The 21,684-nt window shown below is 47.2% G+C and overlaps 1 protein-coding gene across 4 annotated transcripts in view; it reads left to right on the top strand.

Annotated features, from left to right (window-relative positions):
* Nucleotides 1-21,684, top strand: part of PLCL2 (phospholipase C like 2) — a 256,524-nt gene that overhangs the window by 204,563 nt on the left and 30,277 nt on the right. For all 4 annotated transcript variants that reach the window (XM_074371915.1, XM_074371904.1, XM_074371911.1 and 1 more), the window contains one exon: nt 17,065-17,140. In XM_074371915.1, the coding sequence (XP_074228016.1) occupies nt 17,065-17,140 (76 nt within the window). The remainder of the gene's footprint in view (nt 1-17,064; nt 17,141-21,684) is intronic.

Genomic DNA, 21,684 nt, shown 5'->3' with positions numbered 1-21,684 from the left:
TGATTGTCCTCTGTTGTCAAAACCCTTTTCAAAACAGAAAAGTGATGATCAAAGACACAAAGGATTTAATTGGCTTTCAGTGTGTGATCATTTGTGCATCTTCCCGCAGCTGGTGAGTTCCAAAGCCTTTCAGGTTCACAAAAGTGAAGACTGGCTGACCTGGAACCTGCCGCCCCAAGCTCGCTGATGGTTCCGCCTGCTCCCTGGCTTGTGTCGGGGCCCTCTGGCTGGCGCGGACCGTGGTCCCAGAGGGGAGCCGTGTCTCTCCTTGGCCCTCCAACCTGCGCTGCTGGTGCAGAGGAATCCGTGTGTTCCTCTCTTGTCACCATAGGCTTGCAGAGTCCTGGGACAGAGGCCTTGGAGCGCCGAGCACCCTCTGGGCTCCACTGCACTGGAGGGCCCAGGGAATGCACCTTCACTGTTTAACAGTTTCCCTGAGGCAGCCGTTTCTGACCAGGTGGGGAATTGGGGGTGGTTCTTCTCATCCCAGAATCCAGATCATTCTCCACCCCACCTGGGCAGGTGGCTGCCTCGGGCACCTGAGCCTCTGGTTGGCCCTGCCGTCCAGCTCCATGTGGGGTGCAGAACACTCTCCAGCGAGGTAAAGGGGGTATTTTGCCTGCACGATTATTTTAGCTTCAGCGTGCTGGCTGCAATTAACCAGGAAGAGTTACACACAGGAACTTTTTTCCAGCAGTATTTTTCTTTTGTCAAAGATTCATCATAAAGATGAATTGTTTAATATTTTGTTGTGTCCCGTTGTTGCTGGGATCCCGGTTAGAGTTTAGAAAGGAGGTAAGTTGCAGTCATAACAGACTTGTATTGTTTAGCGTTACCTGGACGTTCGGCTATCATTCCCTGACTTTGGAAAGGCAAGACCCACTCGTTCATCAGAAGTTAAAAACTGATTGACTGACAACCATCCTTGTGTTGTTTAGAGCAACATATGCTTTTCTATTGAGAAATTCAGTGGTGTTGCAAGTCCTATTTGGAGCTGAGTTGGAAAGATGGAATACCTCTGGAAAATTGTCAGGGGTGACACAGAGATGTGTTTGCAGATGCAGTCATGGGCACCCCTATTTTTGCAGAAACGTACCATTTGGACGTGCAATCACATTTTAGAAGACAGCTTTCTTTCTAAGAAGTAGGATAATCTGGATGGAATCTGCTCCATAAAAATGAAGCTATCCACATAATCAGTTTATTGAAAAAATCACACCTTTCGGAACTTTTTTGAGGGCTGAATGTAATTGTTGACACTTCCGTGGGCCACCTTTTGGCATCAGTTGTTGGCAGTAGGGCGCACTCGTTTCTGACCTCTCTTTATCTGTTATGTCCCTAGTTGTGACCTGGAAAAAAATGTTTTTAAGGTGTTTTTCCACAATCTCTTTAACAATGATGTAGCAGTCATTTTTCTCTGCAGCTCGAGGTACTCCTGTCAGTCACATTTAGCACTTTATAAGCTTTCAGCCTATATTTCATTGATACATTACACTTGACCTCATGTTTATAAGAGAAATAAAACTCCACACTGCTGGTGGATTCATTATTTCTTGTTTTTGTGTGGGGACCAGGACTCGCCCTCCGCCTCACCAAACTGCTCCACTCGGCACGTGTCTGGTGGTGACTCCCCGCCACACACATTCACTGCCTTGTCGTGGGGGCTGCAGGGACTGTCACTTCTCATTCTGTTTCAACAGCTCTTGCTTTCCATTCTGTTCACTTATGTTCCCCCGGATTGCTGTGAAATAATTAATGTCACTCACCCCACTAAAATAGCCACCTCTGACACCAGAAATCTGATTGTACTACCAGATGGAATTTATCAGGAGTAAAAATAGCACTTAATCATGGTTTCAAAGTCTTTTCTAACTTAATTAAGGCAGTTCAAATTCTGAACCATAAGAAAATTACTCTTGCAGTAAACTCAGGGGGTGGACAATATGGTGTGTTAAAAGTTAAGTTTAACGCTACAAGCTTAATTATCAATTAACTTAAAAATAACACATTAAGTAGTTTAAAACATTTATTCCCTGCTATGTTTAGTATTAGTCAGATCTTTAGGGCTAAATGTTACAGATTTTTATGTGGAGATTTTATGTAGGAGATCCTTTGTCTACTTATGGAAATCTTCAAGTATTTTCTTTGAAATCAGTGTTGATTATTCTGGTTTTCTTTACAGTTGGTATGCTCCCACACCAGAGAGTGATCAAATGGAGTTACACCATCATTTATGTCATTATATGTCACAAAATAATTGTAGCTTTAAATAATCACTTATCTGGTGCCAAAAGCAAAAAACAAACAAACAAAAACTCTTTGTGAAGAGAAATGGCTACTTTGAGTATTTTGCTAAATATAGCCAGGATGGCAGTGACTAATTTTTAGTTGATTTCCTAAAACTAAGCTCTAGCTTTGTTACAAATCTGTGAAAGTCTTCGACCAGTGTTACAGTGGTCTGTAGCCAAATTTTTCCTTTGTTTACATATGTTATGATGTGTTTATCCTTTTAAAATATGAGCCGCACTTGCTTTTTGATGTTCTCTTCAAAACACGCATGTCACGCATCAAACTGTATTCTCTCGAATACTTTTAGTCTAGTATCACCAAATGACAAATCACATGACGTTTCAGAGCAGGGGCCGGAGTGCTGGCCTGTGGGCCGATCTGGTACCGTCTGCTTTTGTAGGGGCTGCAGGCTAAGAGTGGTTGAAAAAACTCAAAATTCGTGACATGTAAAAATTGTATGAAAATCAAGCCTTGGTATCCCTAATGAAAATTTAATAGCGCACATCCATTAAGTGTCCTCCGTGACTGCCCTCCCACTGTCACAGCAGGGACGAGTGGCAGCCTAAGATATTTACTGTCTGTCTGCTCCTTTATAGGAAAAGTTTGCCAACCCCGCAAAAAGAGGAAAAAGTCCTTAGGGCGTTTTGATGCACTGGTTTCCAGATTCACTTTGGCCGGCTTAAATCATGGCTTTAAAGGTTTTCTTCCTTTGCTTTTTTTTTTTTTTTAAATGCATTTAACTCAGTGCATTTTGAATTTTGATCCATCATGCTACTCACTAACCCCGTAGGAGGCGGGAGCTGTCCTCGCCCTGGGACTCCCGTCCTGGAAGAGGCAGTGAACCCCTAAAGCAGTAAAATCACTCGTTGGTGTTTGATGGTCAGAACTAGAGACACTAGAGGCGGGAACGGGAAGAGGAAAGCCTACAAAAATTAAAGTCTGCTCTGATCTCTTACAGGGCTCATGAGGAAAGCATGCTATTTCAGCAGAAAATGGGGATAGTCGACCAGAATTGTGTGTTGTACTGCACTAAAATTTGTAACTAACTTACTACACACACATTTAGCGGGATACGTAATCACGATGGTGCTGCTCAGTGATGAGGCATTGAAACAGCCCGAGAGCCGCTAAGAGTTGGGTTTCACCAGTGCTCCTTTCCTCAGTCAAATCAAGCATCTCTTGTTAGGCGAGGTGAGGGTGGAGCAGAGAACGGGGAATTGGGTGGAGCCGGTGGTGGAGGAAGGGTGAGCTCCTTTTCTGAAAACCCCTGTTTCCTGTCACCCTCCCGGAAGGCAGGGAGGAGGACTTTCTCTCAAATTACGCAATTATGCAATCTGGGCAGGCCAGCTTCTGTTTAAAGCCGGCTCCTAAGGGAAGGGATTAATTACATTAGAAAGGGTTCTGGAGGTGGAGGCCCTCGCCCATGGGGTAGTGAGGGTCACTGCTCTTCTTTGTGCTCTCTGTTTCCTTCTTGCCTGTCCCAACTTGGGACGACACCTGCCTTGGTTTGATCCCCTTTTCTAAGGCCTCCCCCCCCCCCCAGGTCTGAGCCCCACGATGTAGACGACGACGTGCGTCTCGCTGACCACAGTGTTGTCACGTCAGAGCCTGCCACGGGGCCGGCTCTCACAATGTGAAGGAAGGAGGGAAAGTGACCCTGGTCTGGGGGACACAGATACCAGGTGTCCTTCCTGCTCTGCGGTGATGTCCCGGGGTGCCCGCCTTCCCCTGGACTTGGCTGATTCTCCTGTGCACCGGAAGCCTTCTTTGGACGGGTTAGGTTTGGGGCTGGCAAGGGCTGGAGGCCGGAGCGGCTGTCCTTCCAGTCTCAGTACCAGAGGGTGGCCCCCGGGTCCGTCCTGGGGCGGTGAGTGGTGCCTGTGCTGGTCCAGGGGGTGGAGGCGGACTGGGGTTCCTGGGCAGCTCCGGATGCCCGTGGGAGGGGCGGGGCCGGAGGCGGGAGGCCAGGCCTAGACCAGGCGGGAGGAAGGAAGGCAGGAGGCTCCCAGGTGCCCGGACCATTTGCCTCTTGTTCACATCCTCGAAGTGCCCCCTACACTTTACCTGGAGGATTCTTTGCTTTGACTGATAATGCATGACTTGAAGATTCATGAGTCCTAACAAGAAAATAGGGCAAAGTTGAGGAGTTGGGGGGAGAGGCGGCCAGACAGGAGTGCAGCCTGATTCAGCGCGGCCCCTGAGACAAGAGCGTTGCTCATGTGTGTATATATGGGTGTGACTTCCCGGAGTGTGCTCAGGAGTCCAGTGCCACGGGAGCTCATAGGTGGGCATGGGCTCCTGGTGGGCCAAGCAGGAGGGCCTGGGTGCCAGATGGCCCCCTTCCCTCAGCCATCACCCCCCTCGTCTTTAACACTCACAGGACCACACTCCTGCGCTCCCCGCGGAAGAAACCGTGACCCTCACTCACCCACAGCATCCACCGGCCATGCGTCGACCTTGGGAAATCTTTGTCCCGGTACTTTCTCACCTGCCATCATGAGCTGACTCCCAGGGTGACAGATGTGCCCTGGTGTGTTTCACACAGCTGTGGGTTCATGCAGACCCGTGCAGGTGTGCCTGGGTGTGAACACGTGTGCACAATAGCATTCTTGTACAGAGATGCTGGGACTAGCAGTTGGGGGATGGAGAAGGAAACTGCACCCTGGGAAGCAGGTGGTGGTGTTTTCGGGGGGCAGTGCTGGCACAGAACGTAAGCTCAGAGGATGAATGAAAGTCCCTGCTCTAGTGCCTTCTCTGTGACTGGGGCACCTCTGTTTCTTCATCCGTGGGACGGGCAGAGAGTCTCATCCCCACAGAAGGGAAGAGATTGCGCGTAACTGGCCCAGAACATAGTACATGCTCAGCAAACGGTGGCCCTTATCATGTCAGTATGCATTTTCAAAGGCTAGAGACGTGCAGCTGGTGGTGCTGCCAGACCTCTCTGCGTGTACTTTTACCACCACTCGCACTTGAGAGCAGCCTCTTTGCTGTATGTGGGGACGCGGTTACTCCGTTTCATAAAGGCAGGTTGAACCGTACAGAGTGAAAAGCAGGTCAGGTTTCTCGCCACCTTGCTAGGGGAGTTGCCTCTGCCCGGAAAGGGGAAGGAGCAGGTGAGTCCTGTGGTCAACACCAGGAAGGATGCCCGGGCTTGTACCGTAAACACTGGAGTAGCTGGTCCAGTGATTCTTGCCCGCCCCGCCGGCTCTGCGGCCCAGGGGACTGCATACACCTCGCTGTGCTCAAAAACACTGCTCTTCGTTACGGAGACGCTTCCAGTTGCTTTTCTCTGTTCACTAACATCTGTACTTAGTTATCACAGACCTGCGAGGAACTAATGCTCGCTTACAGTAAGACTATGATTGAATTACCTTCTGTTAATTAGGAGTTTCCAAATCACCTTGTTCCCCTTGGAGAAAAGCCTTGATACGAGTAGACGGAAATAAAAGTGGTGCTATCTTTAATCCAAATTGTATCTTTTGAAATTTAATTAATTTAGTAATAAAAGTTTTTAAATGAGCATGTCGGAACTCTAAATGGTCCTTGGTGGCTTGAAAGAGTTAGTGTAGCATCCAGAACTTGCTAACACTGTCTCTCCGGAAGTAAGTTGCCCACAGAATAGTTGTCTTTACTGAGCTCTCCTTTCCTCCTGCAGGGATCGCGTGGGCTGGGTTTTAAACCATTCTCATCAGTTCTTTGGAGACCCTCCCCTCCCTCCAAGATGTAGCTTCTGAACTGTCTCTAACACTGTCAGGACCGGGGGAGGATATAGCTCAAGTGGTAGAGCACATGCTTAGCATACACAGGGTCCTGGGTCCCATCCCCAGTGCCACCTCTAAAAATAAATAAGTAACCCTGATTACCTCCCCCCAAAACCTTAAAACTGTCAAGACCAAGGGAGTCACAGCAGTGCCCTGGCCCTGCCTTCTCTCTTTCCAGGCATTTACTAGAGGCAGAAGCCAGTGGCCGGCCGCAGACTCTATCCCCACCAGGCCGCCCCAGCTCCCCCAAGCCTAGTCCTTCCCCAGCTGCTCGGTCCCTCACTAGCTCACATCCCTTCCTGCTCTGCTGACCAGAGAGGGGCTTTGAGCACAAGGTGAGCTTACATTTCTTGCTGTCTGAGGTGGTCTAAGGCTGTCGCATAAGCATCTCGTGATCATAGTGTTAGAAAACTGGAGAGGCGCTGGACAGTGTTGAGGCAGTGTGACCAAAGGCCCCTTAGAGGAGGGGTTTGTGTGTGCGCATCCTGGGGGCAACCACGTGCAGAACGGTTCATCGCGCGCTGTAAGGTAGCCTGTTCGGTGTGCGAATGTTGCAGAAGGCTTCCCACCGTGATCACGGACAAAGTGACATAGAGCACACTGTGTTCTTTTCTGACGGGACTTCCGATCACGTGAGATCAATCATACAATGGAGAAAAGAAAATAAAGAGTTTGGTCTGTATAGCACAGGAAACTATGCTCAATATCTTGTAATAACCTTTAGTGGAAAAGAATATGAAAATGAATATATGCATGTATATGCAAGACTGGGACATTGTGCTGTGCACCAGAGACTGACACGTTGTCACCAACTGTACTTCAATTTAAAAAAAAAAAAATGAGGATTGTTATGATTTGCGTGCATGTGAACTTACTGTAGACGTGCTCGCCATGCAGAGAAGTACAGCATGATACGTGATTCGTGAACCGGTAGGAAATGCTATACAGTCTTTCTGGATAGTTTTATCACTGCGAGGGGGGTTCCTTTTTAGGGTAGTTTAGGTCCTGTTTTGTTGCTCAATCTTCAGCAATTTTTGTTTTCTCGCTGAATGTGGTGTTGCTTGGGGGAACAGAAACAATACAAGATCAAAACCAAAATTTCTTTGCAGCTTTCTGAAATTCTGTGTACTTCCTGAAACTAAAACTATTCAGAAATTTGAAAACTTTGCCAACGGTTTACAGTCTGTCCATCATTCATCTCTTGGTTTATTGAAACTCTCGGCTTTTCCAGACCCCTTTTCTGTTTCCCCCGGCTGCTCTGCGCTACACAGCTTGGGAACACCTGGAGACGTCTGGTAACGCTAAGTCTCAATTAATCTAGAAATGTGAGTGAATTCCTTTCACATAAAAGTTTGATTGTGGCTTTATAGTTTATTCACTTGTCTGCATAAAATAAAACTTTCCTATCTGATTTAAAAGATGGTTTTGGATAAATCACATTTATCCAAATGGCCCATTCTCTGTTTGAATTCCTCTAAGCTCTGGCTCTGTGATTTTTGTCTTTTTTTTTTTTTTTTTCCTTTCTTTTATTCCTCTATATAGTGCTGCTTCCCCCACCTCAAGTTCCTCTTTTTGGTTTTTTCTCTCATCTTTGCTCTTTTCTCCTCTCCTCCAGCCCAGCAAATGTGTATTACTAAGGACTTCTAGTGGCTAACACTGGAAGTACCCCTCAGAAACACCCCGAGCGGACACTGGGCACCAAAGCAACTGGTAGAAAATGAGAACCTAGGGCAATAATTGGGTTGTTTTAACTACATGGTACAATTTATTTCCGTGAGTTTTATGCTGGATCTAAATGGTTATTTAGGCACATATAGGCAAAACCTGTGTTACCCTGTGGAAAACAAGCATCATGTCTCTTTGCATTTATATGTACATGGTGGTTCACCTCTGGAACTACAGCTTAAATAAAACTTGAAGATTGGGCTGTGAGATGCAGCCCTTTCTAAGCGTGACTGTGGTTATGTATTGATTTAGAGCGAGGAGCGGTGGGTGGAGATGGTGATCATGACACGTGGTAGAGGGGGCTTTCATTGTGTGAAAATTCTGCTAGATCCTTGCCGAGGAGACGGGAAGTTACCTTCCAGGGTCTGATCTGAAACGTGGTGCATGAGAGTACGGTAGCGGTGCTTAGATAAAAGTTAAGTAACAGGAGGGCCACGTTCCTCACCCCTGAGGTACGTACAGTCCTGGCTCTGCTGTGAACTTTGTGACAAGTTAGAGCATGTTGGAAAGCTGGAGAATTCTTGGCTTCCTGAATGTGGACCCTCGGTCAGTCCTACGTCATAATTTGCTCCAGATTTGTACAGCACTCGGCATCTCTCCTCTGGCAAGAAATGATGGTGAAAATTGTTGAGCACAGGGTCGAGGCTGGCTTATGTGATACTAGAAACATCCTTAGGTTGAGTATGATAGATACAGAGAGTTTAACTGTAGTCCGCAATGCGATTGCATAGATTTTGAAATACTCTCCCTTTTATAGTCAGTTCTGCTAGAACGCTTGTATTGAAAATGCGAATTTATTTGAATATGATTGACACATTAGGGAACAGTTTTTACCCTCAGGTGAATTTCATGTTTGCTTGTGCACAGTTTTGACCACGGGAGACACTTGTAAGCCCAGAGCACTGCACCTGGGTGAACAGAACAGACACACACCCCTCCGACCTTGGCCGCCTCATTCTCCGAGTATGTCCTGACCCACCCCACCCCCACCTCTCAGGTCCAACCTTTCATCAGCTGTAGACCCCCTCCCTCCACCTCTTCTGGGGAACTCACAGGCTGCAGCCCTCCGAGCCCCCTTCCGCAAGACCCTCCAGTCTTTTCCAGGGTCCAGTGCCACATGCCACATTCGCCGTAGCACTGGGCGTTCCTTACCTAACCTGACATGCACGGGGCCGTGCTAGCACTTGCGTTCTGTCCCTGCTTTTTTTTTTAATGTGTCACTGCAGAATTTCTGAGTGTGATGCCCCGAACCCCACTTCCGCCACAAACCTTGTGTTTTCCCTGGTGCAGTGGTTTTTTAGGAGCAGCTAAAAATGTGTCATATGTCCCACCATAGCAGAACCTTCGGGACTGGAGCTTTGTCCAGAATCACCAGATGACCGAGGCCAAGCCCCTAATACTGTGGACCTTCCAGAAAGTCTCCTCACACACCTGGAAAGGTCCAGTCTCCTTGCTCGGCTCCCTCCCCTGGCTGCTCCCCCTCTGTCTCTTACGCGAGTTCTCTCTGCTTGTTAATTTGTGATTCTGGAACATCTATCACCGTGAGGTCTTAATCTCATTTATCTTTAACGTTCTTCCCTCGGAGATGTAGGCATCCTTTCATCTCAACGGCTACCTCAGCGCAGGAAATTCCCAGCGTCCCAGGGCCAGAGCCAGGCTTTCCCACAGTTCCCAGGTGGTGCTCAGGTCGGTGGAACATGACATCCTGATGCGCCACTAACATGTGACACTCTGGGAACCTCCAAGTCTCACCACTGCCGGGGGCGGCACTGTCTTCTCTTTCTCATCTGCCCCCTTTACCTTCTTTGTCCTTGGCTTTTCTTTTTTTTTTTTTTTTTCCCAGGAGGGGGTAGGTAATCAGGTTTGTTTGTTTATTTATTAATGGAGGTACTGGGAGTTGAACCCATGACCTTATGGAGGCTAAGCACGTGCTCTACCACTGAGCTATATATACCCCTATCCCCAATATTTTATTTAATTTAACTTTTTAATGGAGGGACTGGGGATGGAAGCCAGGACCTCGTGAATGCTAAGCACACGCTGTGCCGCTGACCTATACCCCCACCTCCTGCCCTGTCCTTGGCTTTTCCTTCTGTGCGCACAGTGTGTGGTCACCGAGCCAGGCTCTATCCTTCCCTACACACCCTTTCCAGCCCACCTCTCTTTCCCAGCCCCCCTGCATCCTGCCTGCTTCCTGCCCCACCCCATCAAACCCGCACCCCCAGCCCCTCCTTCACCCTTTTTCAGAATCCTGAAATTTCACTTTGATCCCAGCACATCCCCACTTAAAATCATAACCCCGTATTCTAGCCAGCCTGGCCGTTTCCTAACCACATTCCCTGCTTTCCTCTAGTTCGTGGAGATGCTAGCGCCTGGGGAGATTTCCCGTGGATGTGGATTTACATCCTGCCCCTCCCAGCACGCCTGCAGGGGTCCCTCCGTGCCAGAGCCCAGATACATTCCTCTCAGCCTGTGTGTTAACAGTCTGCTAGTGCTTTTCATCCGGCAGAGTTCTTTCTGTGATTTTTCTAGTATATGGGATTTTTTTTCCTGTAACTTTCTACAGTTTGCATAGTGAAAAATGTGGAGATAGAAGTGACGTTTCATGAGGAAACTAGGACAAGCTACTCTGGAAACAGTTTGTTATTTAGAAAGTGTTTTCACTGAAAATAGACTTACCCTATAATCCGACAATCCCACTCCTGGGCATATATCCAGAGAAAAGTAATTCAAAAAGATACATGCTCCCTAGTATTCACAGCAGCACTGTATACAACAGCCAAGACATGGAAGTAACTCAGATGTCCAACAATAGATGGTTGGATAAAGTAGCTGTGGTATACACACACACACACACACACACACACACACACACACACACACACACAATGGAATACTACTCAGCCATAAAAAAGAGTAAAATAATGCCATTTGTAGCAACATGGATGGACCTGAAGATTGTCATTCTAAGTGATGTAAGTTGGAGAAAGACAAATACCGTATGATATCACTTATATGTGGAATCTAAAAAAAAAAATGACACAAAGGAACTTATTTACAAAACAGAAAGACTCACAGACATAGAAAACAAACTTATGGTTACAGGGGTGGGGGAAGGGGGGTGGAGGGATAAATTGGGAGTCTGAGATTTATTATATATAAAATAGATACACAACAGGGTCCTACTGTATAGCACAGAGAACTATATACAATACTTTGTAATAACCTATCATGAAAAAGAATATGAAAAGGAATATATATATGGGTAAATGAATCACGATCCTGTACACCAGAAATTGTAAATCGACTATACTTCAATTTAAAAAGAAAATAAGGTATTTTCCCAGTGACCTTGCTGGAAGGGATGGTGACCACAGCTATTATGACCTGGTGCACCTCGGCCCCTGGAGAGTACCCTCTCCCTGCCCGGTCCCCACAGCAGAATGTGGGAGATGCAGGGACTAGCTACAATTGTAGTGTGCAGCTGGGCAGAGACCCCCACAACCCTGTGACTTCTGCACTCCAGTTCAAACATGTGATTTAATATAAAAATTATTTTAAAATATCTAAATATTTTAAAAATAAAAAATACTTAATAAAAAATTATTTTAAAGTATTTTTTAACATTTTTTATTGAGTTATAGTCATTTTACAATGCTGTGTCAAATTCCAGTGTAGAGCACAATTTTTCAGTTACACGTGAACATACATATATTCATTGTCACGTATTTTTCGCTGTGAGCTACCACAAAATCTTGTATACATTTCCCTGTGCTATACAGTATAATCTTGTTTATCTATTAAAAAGTATTAAAATATTAAAAAGCTGCCTTGTGATTTTCAACAGTAACTTCATAAATGGTTTCTCTTCCATTAGTTCAGCTCTGTGACGTTTTGCTGCACTTCGGAAGCTTTAGCAAAAGGAAGTGTTGCCTCTGAATTTCAGTTTAGAAGTCCCGAATCCCAGTGTTCTGCATTTGATTCGAAAATTCTTCACCCACAGTGATACTTACTGTAAAATGTTAAAAAGAAGAGTTGTTAACGCAGAGAGGATGTTACTTTCCAGAGCACAGAGAAAAGCACCAAAGCTTACAAAGTCCTGGGGAATTTCACCTTTATATTCTGTCCATTCTCAGCGTTAGGGAGCGTAAGGCTGTGTAGCACAATGGTGACACTGAGCTTTAGAGGCCGCCGAATTCTCTGTGGAATTGGGACAGGAAATACGGCTTTGCGTTAAACTGGTTTGTCTTCTGAAGACAGGACCCGTGATTTCCATGTGCTGTTTTGTTATCAACCCCTAGGGTCCTGAGAGGCACGTCCTGCTGTGGTCTGGTCCTCCCAGCATCTTCCCTGAGTCACACCTGCCACCTGGGCATCCACTGACCTTGGAGCTCCAGGGTGTTCATGGCGGGATGGGGTGGGGGGCATGTATCATTTTTATGAGTCCACTGGCAAGTTTGAGAATGCTGCCCAACTATTTGAGTTTGGGAAGATGTTTACTTGTTAGGTGTCCCACAGTCACCGAATCTGTAAAAGGAGAAACCTTTTTTGCTGTCTAGGCACTCTCTTTTATGACAACCTTAGCACTTCTCAGACTTCGTAACTTCATTAGAAGCAGCCACAGCCCAAGCCCCAGCCGCATCCGGGTGTGAAGATGGGGTTGGGAGAAGGAGGAACGCAGGGGGAGGCCTTTTCTGCCTGAAGCTGAGGGACAAAGCATGATGAAGGGGAAGAAACCTGGAACTCGGAAGATGCTATTACAGTTATCATTAAGCGTCCGTCACCCAGGGACTTAACATTATTAGCAAATTACTTTTGTGATGATCAAAATCTGTGTCCCTGGGGTGACAGGGAATTTGGGGTACTGTCCAAAACCAGACCTGAGATCCTCCCGTAAAACCACAGACTTGCTTATTCTGAAAACAGAATCTTCCCACTTGATGTGCAGGTTTCAAAACAGAAAATAAAGACGTGGTCTACAGAAATCTAGTAAAATAAAATACATTAACGTCGTGGTAGTTCTCCTAACCACGTCTATAAACAGGGAAGTTGGCCTTGTACTAACAGGGGGCGTGACTTTCAAAACAGAGCGTTCTTAGGAAAGGCACTTCTGGTTTCTCTCCAGCTTAGTAACATGTGAATATTAATTTCTTCTTTTCACCTGCTTGAGTCCTGTATTAAAACCTTGTATTAAAATTGATCAAATTTATGAAATGGGCTTCTGGGCTATGTTAAATCTCTAAGTTTTCCTAATGCATGAGTTGCAGAAATTTAGGAGGTACTGGTAACTGGACACTGAAGTCCATTAACAAATACATCGAAGCATCTTCTACTTCGTAAACAATGTGAGGTCTCACGTGGTGAGTTACTACCACCGGCAGCACGATATCTGATTGCAGTGCTGAGATGCACACCTGTGCCTTTAAAGGGACATGAGTTTAATGCATTTGCATTAATGCAGATAATGCTTACAAAACCGGCCACTCTACTGGACCTTGCGTTATATTGACATTTTAATTAAGAAAGTAAGATAACTTAAAGTCCTTTTTCCTTTTGACTCATCTCCTGATGTCTCTCCCCACGTGTCTGCTTTGGCTAGTCTCGGATGCTTTTTCTAGTGGTTTCACATTAAATATTAAATGGCTTCTGGTTTTGAGTAAATGAATTGTTAAGTGGAGCCAAGTGAATGGTCTGTTGTTGTCATTTTAGAAAAATGTTTTCCCAGAGTGCTTTATAGAAATATTATTTACAGACACCCTTCTGGGCCCATGTCAGTAGTGGACAGGATGCCACGTGCTGTGTGTGGTTCGTGGCAGGAGCCGGGAAAGTCTCCTCTGCTCCCGCCCACGCTTCTGGTAGGAATGTGCTGTCCTCGCCTCCTCCACGCCGTTGCTGCCTCTCGTGTGTCAAGACCCATTGTGGTGTCGTGGAAACAGCGGTGACTGTGAGTCAGACGGATACCAGCTCCACTGTTCATTATTACAGCCCTTTGCCCGTAACTCCTGGCGACCTTGAGAAAGCCGCTCCACTCTCAGGTCCTCAGTGTTCACATCTGTGAAACCAGCACCACAAACACGCAGCCCGCACAGACCTGGTGAGCATTAAGGGAAACAGAGAACGCCAAGCACGTACCTGGTGCCGAGGAGGCGCTGAATTACTTTCGTTTTGACTCATTCACCCAACACTTGTGCTATTTATAGTCGCATCTCGTTATAAAGCAGCCGACCCAGCCAGAGATTCCACCCACCCCCAGATCCGATGCAGCCCCGTGTTGTCCCTGCTGTGTCCCCAGGGGGGCTGTCATCACTGTTGGCTGGCTGAGAACAAGACGGCCGGCGGGCAGGGAGGCCGGGGGCAGCCCTGCCCTCTCGACCTGCTGCACCTTTAACCAGAGCACTCACAGCATCTCATGGTCCAGAGAGGTCCCAGAAGAACACCTGGACGAGAACTCAGGCAAATACCCCAAGAGCTGAGGGTTGATGAACTCACGCTATGAACACGAGCTGTCAGTGGGTTACCATAGAGTAACTTCGTTATAAATATGTACCCTGCAACTGTAAAAAGATAGAAACTGGCAGTTCCTCCTCGCAAAGGCAGTGGTGAAAACATTCACTGACAGAGTGCATCATTTCCACGAGGTCTGGATGTGTTTTCTCCCCGCCTTGCTGAAGTGTTGCTGATGGGTCTGCCGCGTGCCCGCCTCCTCCTAGGCTGGTGCTTCTGGAGTCCCCTCCAGCGCGCTCCGTGGATGCTGCTGCTGTTCACTCCCAGGGGTGTTTATTTTAGGCAGGGGGCGCCTCCCCCGCATTACGGGGAGAAGACCTGTGTACTGAGGTCCCAGCCGCAGGCGGAGCGTGAACCCTCCCACCGCCCTGCCCCAGCTTTGTCCCCTCCAGGAGCGTGTATGTGGGCAGTGGTGGCACTGCTAATTCCACTGTGATTACTGTTTGCTGGTGGACCCGGGTCTTTCTGTCCTTCACGTGTTCTCAGCCCCAAGCTCAGGGTCCCACACTCAGAGCCTCATACAGGATGGTCCCCAGAATAAAGGACTGGTCCCCCAGGTAGGACCGAGCACAGGGGGCAGGTGGGCGTCCCCTCCTGACCCTGGAGATGGACGTGCATTTCTTAAGCCTGGCGTGTCTGACAGTTCCTCGGTGCAGCGCTGTTTAGCCTTTGGCGATACCTTGAGCTGGAAGATGATTCTAAGAAAACAGTGCGATCGGTTGTTCCTCTGAGATTCGTCATGCCAGGCTTTTCAAGTAAAAGTAATATCAGTAACGGGTGTGTGAAATGGTGCCAGCAAGCGTATGAAGGCATCCTCATTCAGCTAATTCTGGGCTTCCAGAAGGTGCTCAGCCAGGCCCCCAGGTCGGGGGGAGTCCACCGTGACATCTCCGGCAAGTTCCAGCCACCTGCACCCTCTCCTCTAAGCCCCCAGCACTAGGAGGGAAAGGTCTTGTATGAAACTCAGTTTGCAAGTGGGAGATTGTGGCTCCATGACGTTTAATATCTCATCTTAGAGGACGGAGTTAAGGAAGCCGTGTAAATCGGCTCTCATTCCGCCCCTGTACCACCTGCAGCGTGAGTCCGTCTGGACACTGTCCCTCGCAGGTTGTCTGCGTGAGCCGGTGCTCAGTGTCGTCCTCTCATACCCCTTCTGCTGTTGCTCCTGTCCTGCCTGGTGGCTTCGTGACCAGGTTCATCTCCTTGCTCTTTCTTTCCCCGTTTGAATGATAGAGGCACGGTTGAGCAGTTCCGTGATACTGAGCTGTGACAGGCACCATCCTTGCTGGAAGAAGTCCTTGTTTCTTCCTGTCTCCTATTTGGCTTGACATCAAAGCTGGAAAAGGTTACTGATGACAGCATGAACCTTTTCAGTATGCAGATCGCATGATGGGACAAATGACTTTATATCGGCGTTACTGAGTTGTTAACTATTCATTTTTATCGCTGCCTGTTCAGTATGTCAAGCTGTGAAGTAGAATATTTTAATTTTATAGGGATGACTCAGTTTGAAGAATGAATATGCAGAATCCCGGGGTGTGAGCCCTGACACTGGGCTGTGGACTTCTTGAAGACAGGGCTATAGTCCTGTGGGTCACTGTGTCCCCCATTCCTATCAGGGGCTGCCTGTAGGGTCTTCTGTGAATAATGAATAAAGGCAGAAGTGAACACTGGCTCTGGGCTTCAAACCTCACAGTGTTTACTATAATTTTCTTAGAACAGTGGAAGTGGATAAATGCCGTGTGACTCACTTTAAGGCTCTGGTGTGCTTAGGAGGCGTGTGGATTGTACTTTAGTTTAAATAAGAATAACTAATAAAATATGGTGTTCTTTGAGTTATATAAATAACCCACCCTAACTATATTTAATTTCTATAGAATCATTACTATGGCAGTTAACACTATAAAGCAAAAGAAGGCAGAATTTAAAGGGATGGAGAATGAAGGATCGGTACTTGTTATTGAAAACAGGATGGTCATGGAAGATAGATGAGTAATAATACAGTGTTAAGGGTTTGAACATTTAAATACAAAAAGCTACAGTCTGCACTTATGGCCGGCGTCCTGGTTGTACCTATTTGAGCCACGAGACTGAGTCTGTTTGTCCTATTTTCCTTGTCATTTCAGAGCCAAAAGATTTCTTCAGACAGATCTTTTCCCAGCATTTTAGTGAGTAAAATAATTGGTCAGCCGTGCCCTGATCCTTTTCCTTATTCAAGGTTTGGCCCTTAAAACAAGCACATTGCAACTTGGAACAAGAACTCAAAACTGACTATTTTAAAATCACTGACAGGAACATTAAAAACCCTAGTCTGAGTGAGATCATTTGTGATGCGTCAAATAAACGCAGTTCTCTGATCCTCATGGGAGGTTTTAGACTAATGTTCGGGCGAAGGCATCGTGGCTGCAGCGAGTGAGGCGTGTAGGTGCTTAACACTCGGTGAAGTGGGAGGTTCTGTTAAGACGATGGCTAGATCCGAGGTGTGCACGTACTTATGGGCAGCTTGTCCCGTGGAAACGAACTCCGCTCAGTAGCGGCCGGGTTCCGATCTGGTGTTGTACAAGCCCCACTACACCTGGTACTCACTCCTCACAGCCCCATTTAAGCCGTTGTGTGGGGAGGCGTGACTTCACCGTTGGCGTTTGAACTTGAGTAGTGGGATGTCAGGCAAGGGGCCGGGTTGCCTCATCCGTCCGCCGTGTTCAGGGAGGAGCCTCGGGCACGAGCACAGACCCCCGGGTCCTGCTGTCGGGCGTGACCTCGTGTCTGGATGTTTCCTTTGCAGATGATCCAGTCCCTCAAGGCATTGATCGAAAATGCGGACGCTGTGTATGAGAAGATCGTACACTGTCAGAAGGCGGGTAAGTGACAGCTCGTTGCTTTTCTTTACTTAGCAGCGTCATATCATGTCCCCCTGAACTGTTTCATCTTTTTGGTTCTCTGTCAAGAACATCAGCTATGACATGTCTCAGGCCTGGATCGCAGGACACCCCCCCCCCCAGTTGGAGGGGATGCTTTAAAATATATTGACGTGGTCTGGGCCGTGGCTTAAGAATTCATAGCTGTTAAGAGTTCCCAGCGTTTCTAACGTGCAGCCTCGACTGAAACCCTCCGCCTGGACTTCTTCCTCCGTGTGACCTGTGACGACTTTCTAGCACCTGGTAGGAGAGGTGGGGCCTGGGTGGAGAAAAAAACTGCATATTCTTAGAAAGGAGAGTGACCACCGGTTACAGCCTCCTTCGATTTTGAATGCACTGGCATTTTCAAATGCTGATGAGTTCATTCATTTAACATCCAAATGTTACACAAGATTATAAAATTCTCCTTCCGCGAACAACCGTTTAATTAATTTTAGTTGTGATAAAAAAAGAAGTCAAGTGTTCTACAGTGTAATACAAGTAGGCGAGATGGAGTTCTTTCAGTTTTCAGATTTTGTTTGAGTGTCAGTTTGGAAGATCCTAGTGTGGAGAATATTTGTAATTCATAAATGAGAATACCTGTCCTTAAATTTCTAAGTTTTGGTTGCTGTTCTTTAAAATTGAAACTATAACTGTTACCTCACCTTAAAAAAAGAGTCATCTCTTATCTCAGAAATGAACTCGTTTAAAATAGATGAAAAGCAAAGATACATGGGCCAGTTTTCTCCTTTGGTGTGTATTGCAGAATATACACATTAGTGACTAATCCATAGATAAAAACCCTCATCTTGTTTTCTCATCTTGTTAGCAAAACATTGTTAGCAAAGTATTCTTTCTACTTCCAGTCCTTTCTGGACTTACAACCATGACTGAAGCAAGTTACTCCAAGTACCATTTCTATCACGTCACTGCCCTGCACAAGATTACTGAATAGCTTAGCAAGTCTATCAGCCTCTAACTTCCCGTGCAAGGGTCTCGGCCAACGGGCTCACCCATTTTGCCAATATTATATAAAAAAAATTACTTAAGGAATCTGTTCATTTATTTAATATAAATGTTTTGAACTTCTACTCTGCAGAAGGTGCTTGTGAGAGCTGTTATAAACCAAAATTTTGCAAACTAAGCAAGACTGGTTTTTGCCTTCTGGAACGTTCAAATCAAACAGGGCACATGAAAGTGACCACGCACAGTCAGATGCATTGAGTACCTACTGTGTGCTACTCAGGAGCCTGAAGTCGGTTTGCGAGGTGATGGGGAGCCCCTGGTTTTTTTTGTGGAAGGGGGAGAAGCAGGGCTCTAAGGTGAGGACGACAGTAGCTGTGTGCAGAGGACAGTCGTGGGAGCAGCGAGAAAGCCGTGGACATGCGGGTGCTCGCCCAGCCTGGTCCCGGGCTGCCCTCCCCATCCCTGTGTGCTTCTGCATGGATTTTCATAGGCTGTGCCTCTGGTAGGACCTCCCCTTCCCTCCTCTCTGCCAGTCTGTCCTCTTCTTTAAGTGTTAGATTCTATTCAACGCATGTGTTGATTGCTATGAGAATTGTGGACTATCAGAATTTGAAACCACATTTCTTGGAAAACCAGAACTGTGTATTAATTTAACATAACTTGAGTTATGATCAGTTCTTTCCAGCTTCGTTGGTTTAGGAAATTTGATCATGCCTAGCCTCACACGCTTTTGTGTTGCTTTCCTGCTTGATTTCAGGAAGGGGTAGATTTGCTTGTATTGAAAAGGCTGAAGAGTCTTGTCTGTTCAGGATTTTGCTGGGAGAGGTGGGGGACCACCCCTGAGAAATGGTCCGCGTTGCTCTGGGTTTAAAGACCTTCAGAAGCACGCACCTATTCTCTCTCGGTTTCGCAATGACTGCCGCCTGCCCACACTGCCCTTCGGTGGCAGGTGCTTATTTTAGATCCCCCTTGATCTCTGCTTCGTGTGTTTACAGTTATCGTAAGGCGCAGAGTTCTTAGTCATACGAAGAGTTGCTAATTTGTATTGGGCTCAAAAACATGCGCATGAGATTTGACTTTGATAAGTAAGTGTTGTTCTGCTCACAGGATCTTTCATCTTGTCACCACAAAAGAAAGCCTAGAAGAAAGGATTATTTTAGAAGTCTTGCAAACTTTCAAACACAAATTTCTCCTCTGAGTACATAAACCTTCACTTAAATAATTGAGTGAAAACCGGGAGTCACACCCCCACGTCCAGGCACAGGTTGAAAAGCGCCCCCAGTTTGGACAGGTTTGGACTCCCAGCTACGTAACTGATTTTTTTTTTTTTTTTTTTTGAGCCAGAAGTGTGTCTGCTGATGCTCCCCACTTATTGGGGAGAGAGGGAGTGAGGGCGGGGATAGTGGGGGACACTGCAAAGTAAGGACCCGTGAGGTAGGCCAGGAGCCTGCAGGCCCAGCAGGCAGCGACCCACAGGGACCGGGACCCAGAGGGGCCTGGAGAGGGCAGGGCAGTGGAACAAGCAGACCGTGGGCAGTGGCGGCGGCCTGCATGGCCCAGTCTTTCAGGAAAAGAATAAGGCGGCTCAGAAGGTTGGAGGATTAAAGGGAAATCCTAAAGGAAAAAACCATGGTTCTAGGATTATGAAAGAGCCAGTAAAAGGAAGGCGTTAAAAGATGAGACCCAAATAGAGGAAGGGAAGGGAGGAGGGCGGGCATCTCAAGTGCGGTCGGGAAACACCGGACCTTAGAGAGGGGGCAGGACCCCAATTCTGAGATAATACAGGTGGCCGGGCATTTAGAGGGATTCTGGGGGGGAAAATCTTTTCCTTTGAGAAGGTGGATGAGGGGGAAGGTCAGCTCTAGGGGCGGGGGTGCGGGCATGGAGGAGGAGCCAGAGCAAGAGGGTGGTGGTACCTGAGACAGGGACGGTAAATGTGTCACTCGTGCAGGAGGGATGTGGGGAGTGAGGAGCACAGAGAAGTGACAGGTGGCAGGGCCGTGCAGGAGCGGTCCGGGTTAACTCACGAGCACGTGTCCCCCTGGACCTCACAAGTGCTGCTCTTCCAGGAAACAGCCCAGTGGGTGATGCGTAAGGAACACACGTAGGGGGCAGGACCGGAGTCTCCCGGGGGAGAAGCACCGTAAAAGTTCACAGTTTCCTTTAAGCTAGTTTATAGAAGCTGATAAAAGATTTGCCAGATTCTTGCAGGGGAAACGTCTTGTCCACTTTCTGACATCTCTCTCTCTCTTCTCTTTCAATGGCCGAAAAATGACAGCCTATGTTTGAATGTTGATTTCCTTAAAAAGTCCCCAAACCGGTCTGTTTCATAAAACCAGACCGACCGCTTTGCTTCAGTGACTGGATGTTTTTATTGGGTGGATTTAAGTGGAAAATCATTTGTTTTCTAGAAAGGAAAACAAGAAATCAATGACCTAGTTCCTGTCCAAGAATTAACACATGCATTTAATCTCCACTCCCTCCTGAGCCTCATTAAAATGACAGTAGGGGTGGGTTTTTTTTAAACTTAGAAAAACAAAGAAAATGGGGACAACAACATTTTGAAAACCGAGAGACAGCTGATGGAGGGAGAATCAACTTAGCTGACTTGAGCAAGCTGGGCCTGAAGCTGGCAGAGGGCAGGGCTGGGGGAGGGGTGACAGGCAGGTAGGTGGAGACCACCGCCCCCAACTCAGGGCTTGGTGGCACCAGGTGCCTCAGGGAGTAGGGGTAATGGTGGGCATATAAAAGAGGAGAACTGACCAAAAGCTGGATTCAGAAGCAGTTAGACCCCAGGTGGCCAAGACACTCCCCATGTCCTGACAGTGGGGAGGTTAAAGTGAGCAAAATTCTCCTCCTTTATATGGGGGATGCTTGAAACAAAAATCTAACTAAACAATAGATGTGTGTTACTTAGAAATACAGACACAAATGCTAAAAAAGGAAGCAAAAAACTCAGCTAAAAGGGTTGAGTAACTGCTTCTGGAGAAGGGGGATCGGTGACAACTGATGGGCTCTTTATGTGCATGCATACTTCTAGTAAAAATTCAGTCAGCACTAAATTTAAATTTAAGTTAATTTACTAAATGTAAGAAAAAAGAAGGAAGGGATGGAGGGACAGGGATGGGAGCTGCGGCAGGAGTCCGCGACTGCGGGTGAGCCTGGAGGAGATGTGGCCACACCCACCAGGCTCGGGGACACTTGGTGAGTCAGGTGGTTACTGCCCAGGACGCCGCCACCCCCACCCCTTGCTTTCTGGGTGGGCCCCGCCCAGAGGTGGTGAGGGACGGGGGCTCGGGGGCTGGCCCCTCTCCCAGCAGGAGAACATGTTCCCTGCTCTTTGGGAATGTCTCTTAGGAGAAGGGGACACCAAGCTCTAAGTGAAAGAAAACCCAGCCCCCTCCCCAGCCGCTGCTGGAATAGAAGCTCTGTGGGGTCCTCGCACAGCAGGGCTGCGTGTACTGAGTAAAGTGGGATGGAAGGCAGCTTTCAAAATAACGAAAGCTTTAATCACCCTTCGTTTTAATCCGTTTAATGGAAAT

The sequence above is a fragment of the Camelus bactrianus genome, chromosome 1 (assembly GCF_048773025.1).
Source record: "Camelus bactrianus isolate YW-2024 breed Bactrian camel chromosome 1, ASM4877302v1, whole genome shotgun sequence".
In the NCBI taxonomy this organism is placed as follows: domain Eukaryota; kingdom Metazoa; phylum Chordata; class Mammalia; order Artiodactyla; family Camelidae; genus Camelus; species Camelus bactrianus.
The sequence above is the reverse complement of the archived record's forward strand: the minus strand, read 5'-3'. Positions and strand labels throughout refer to the sequence as shown.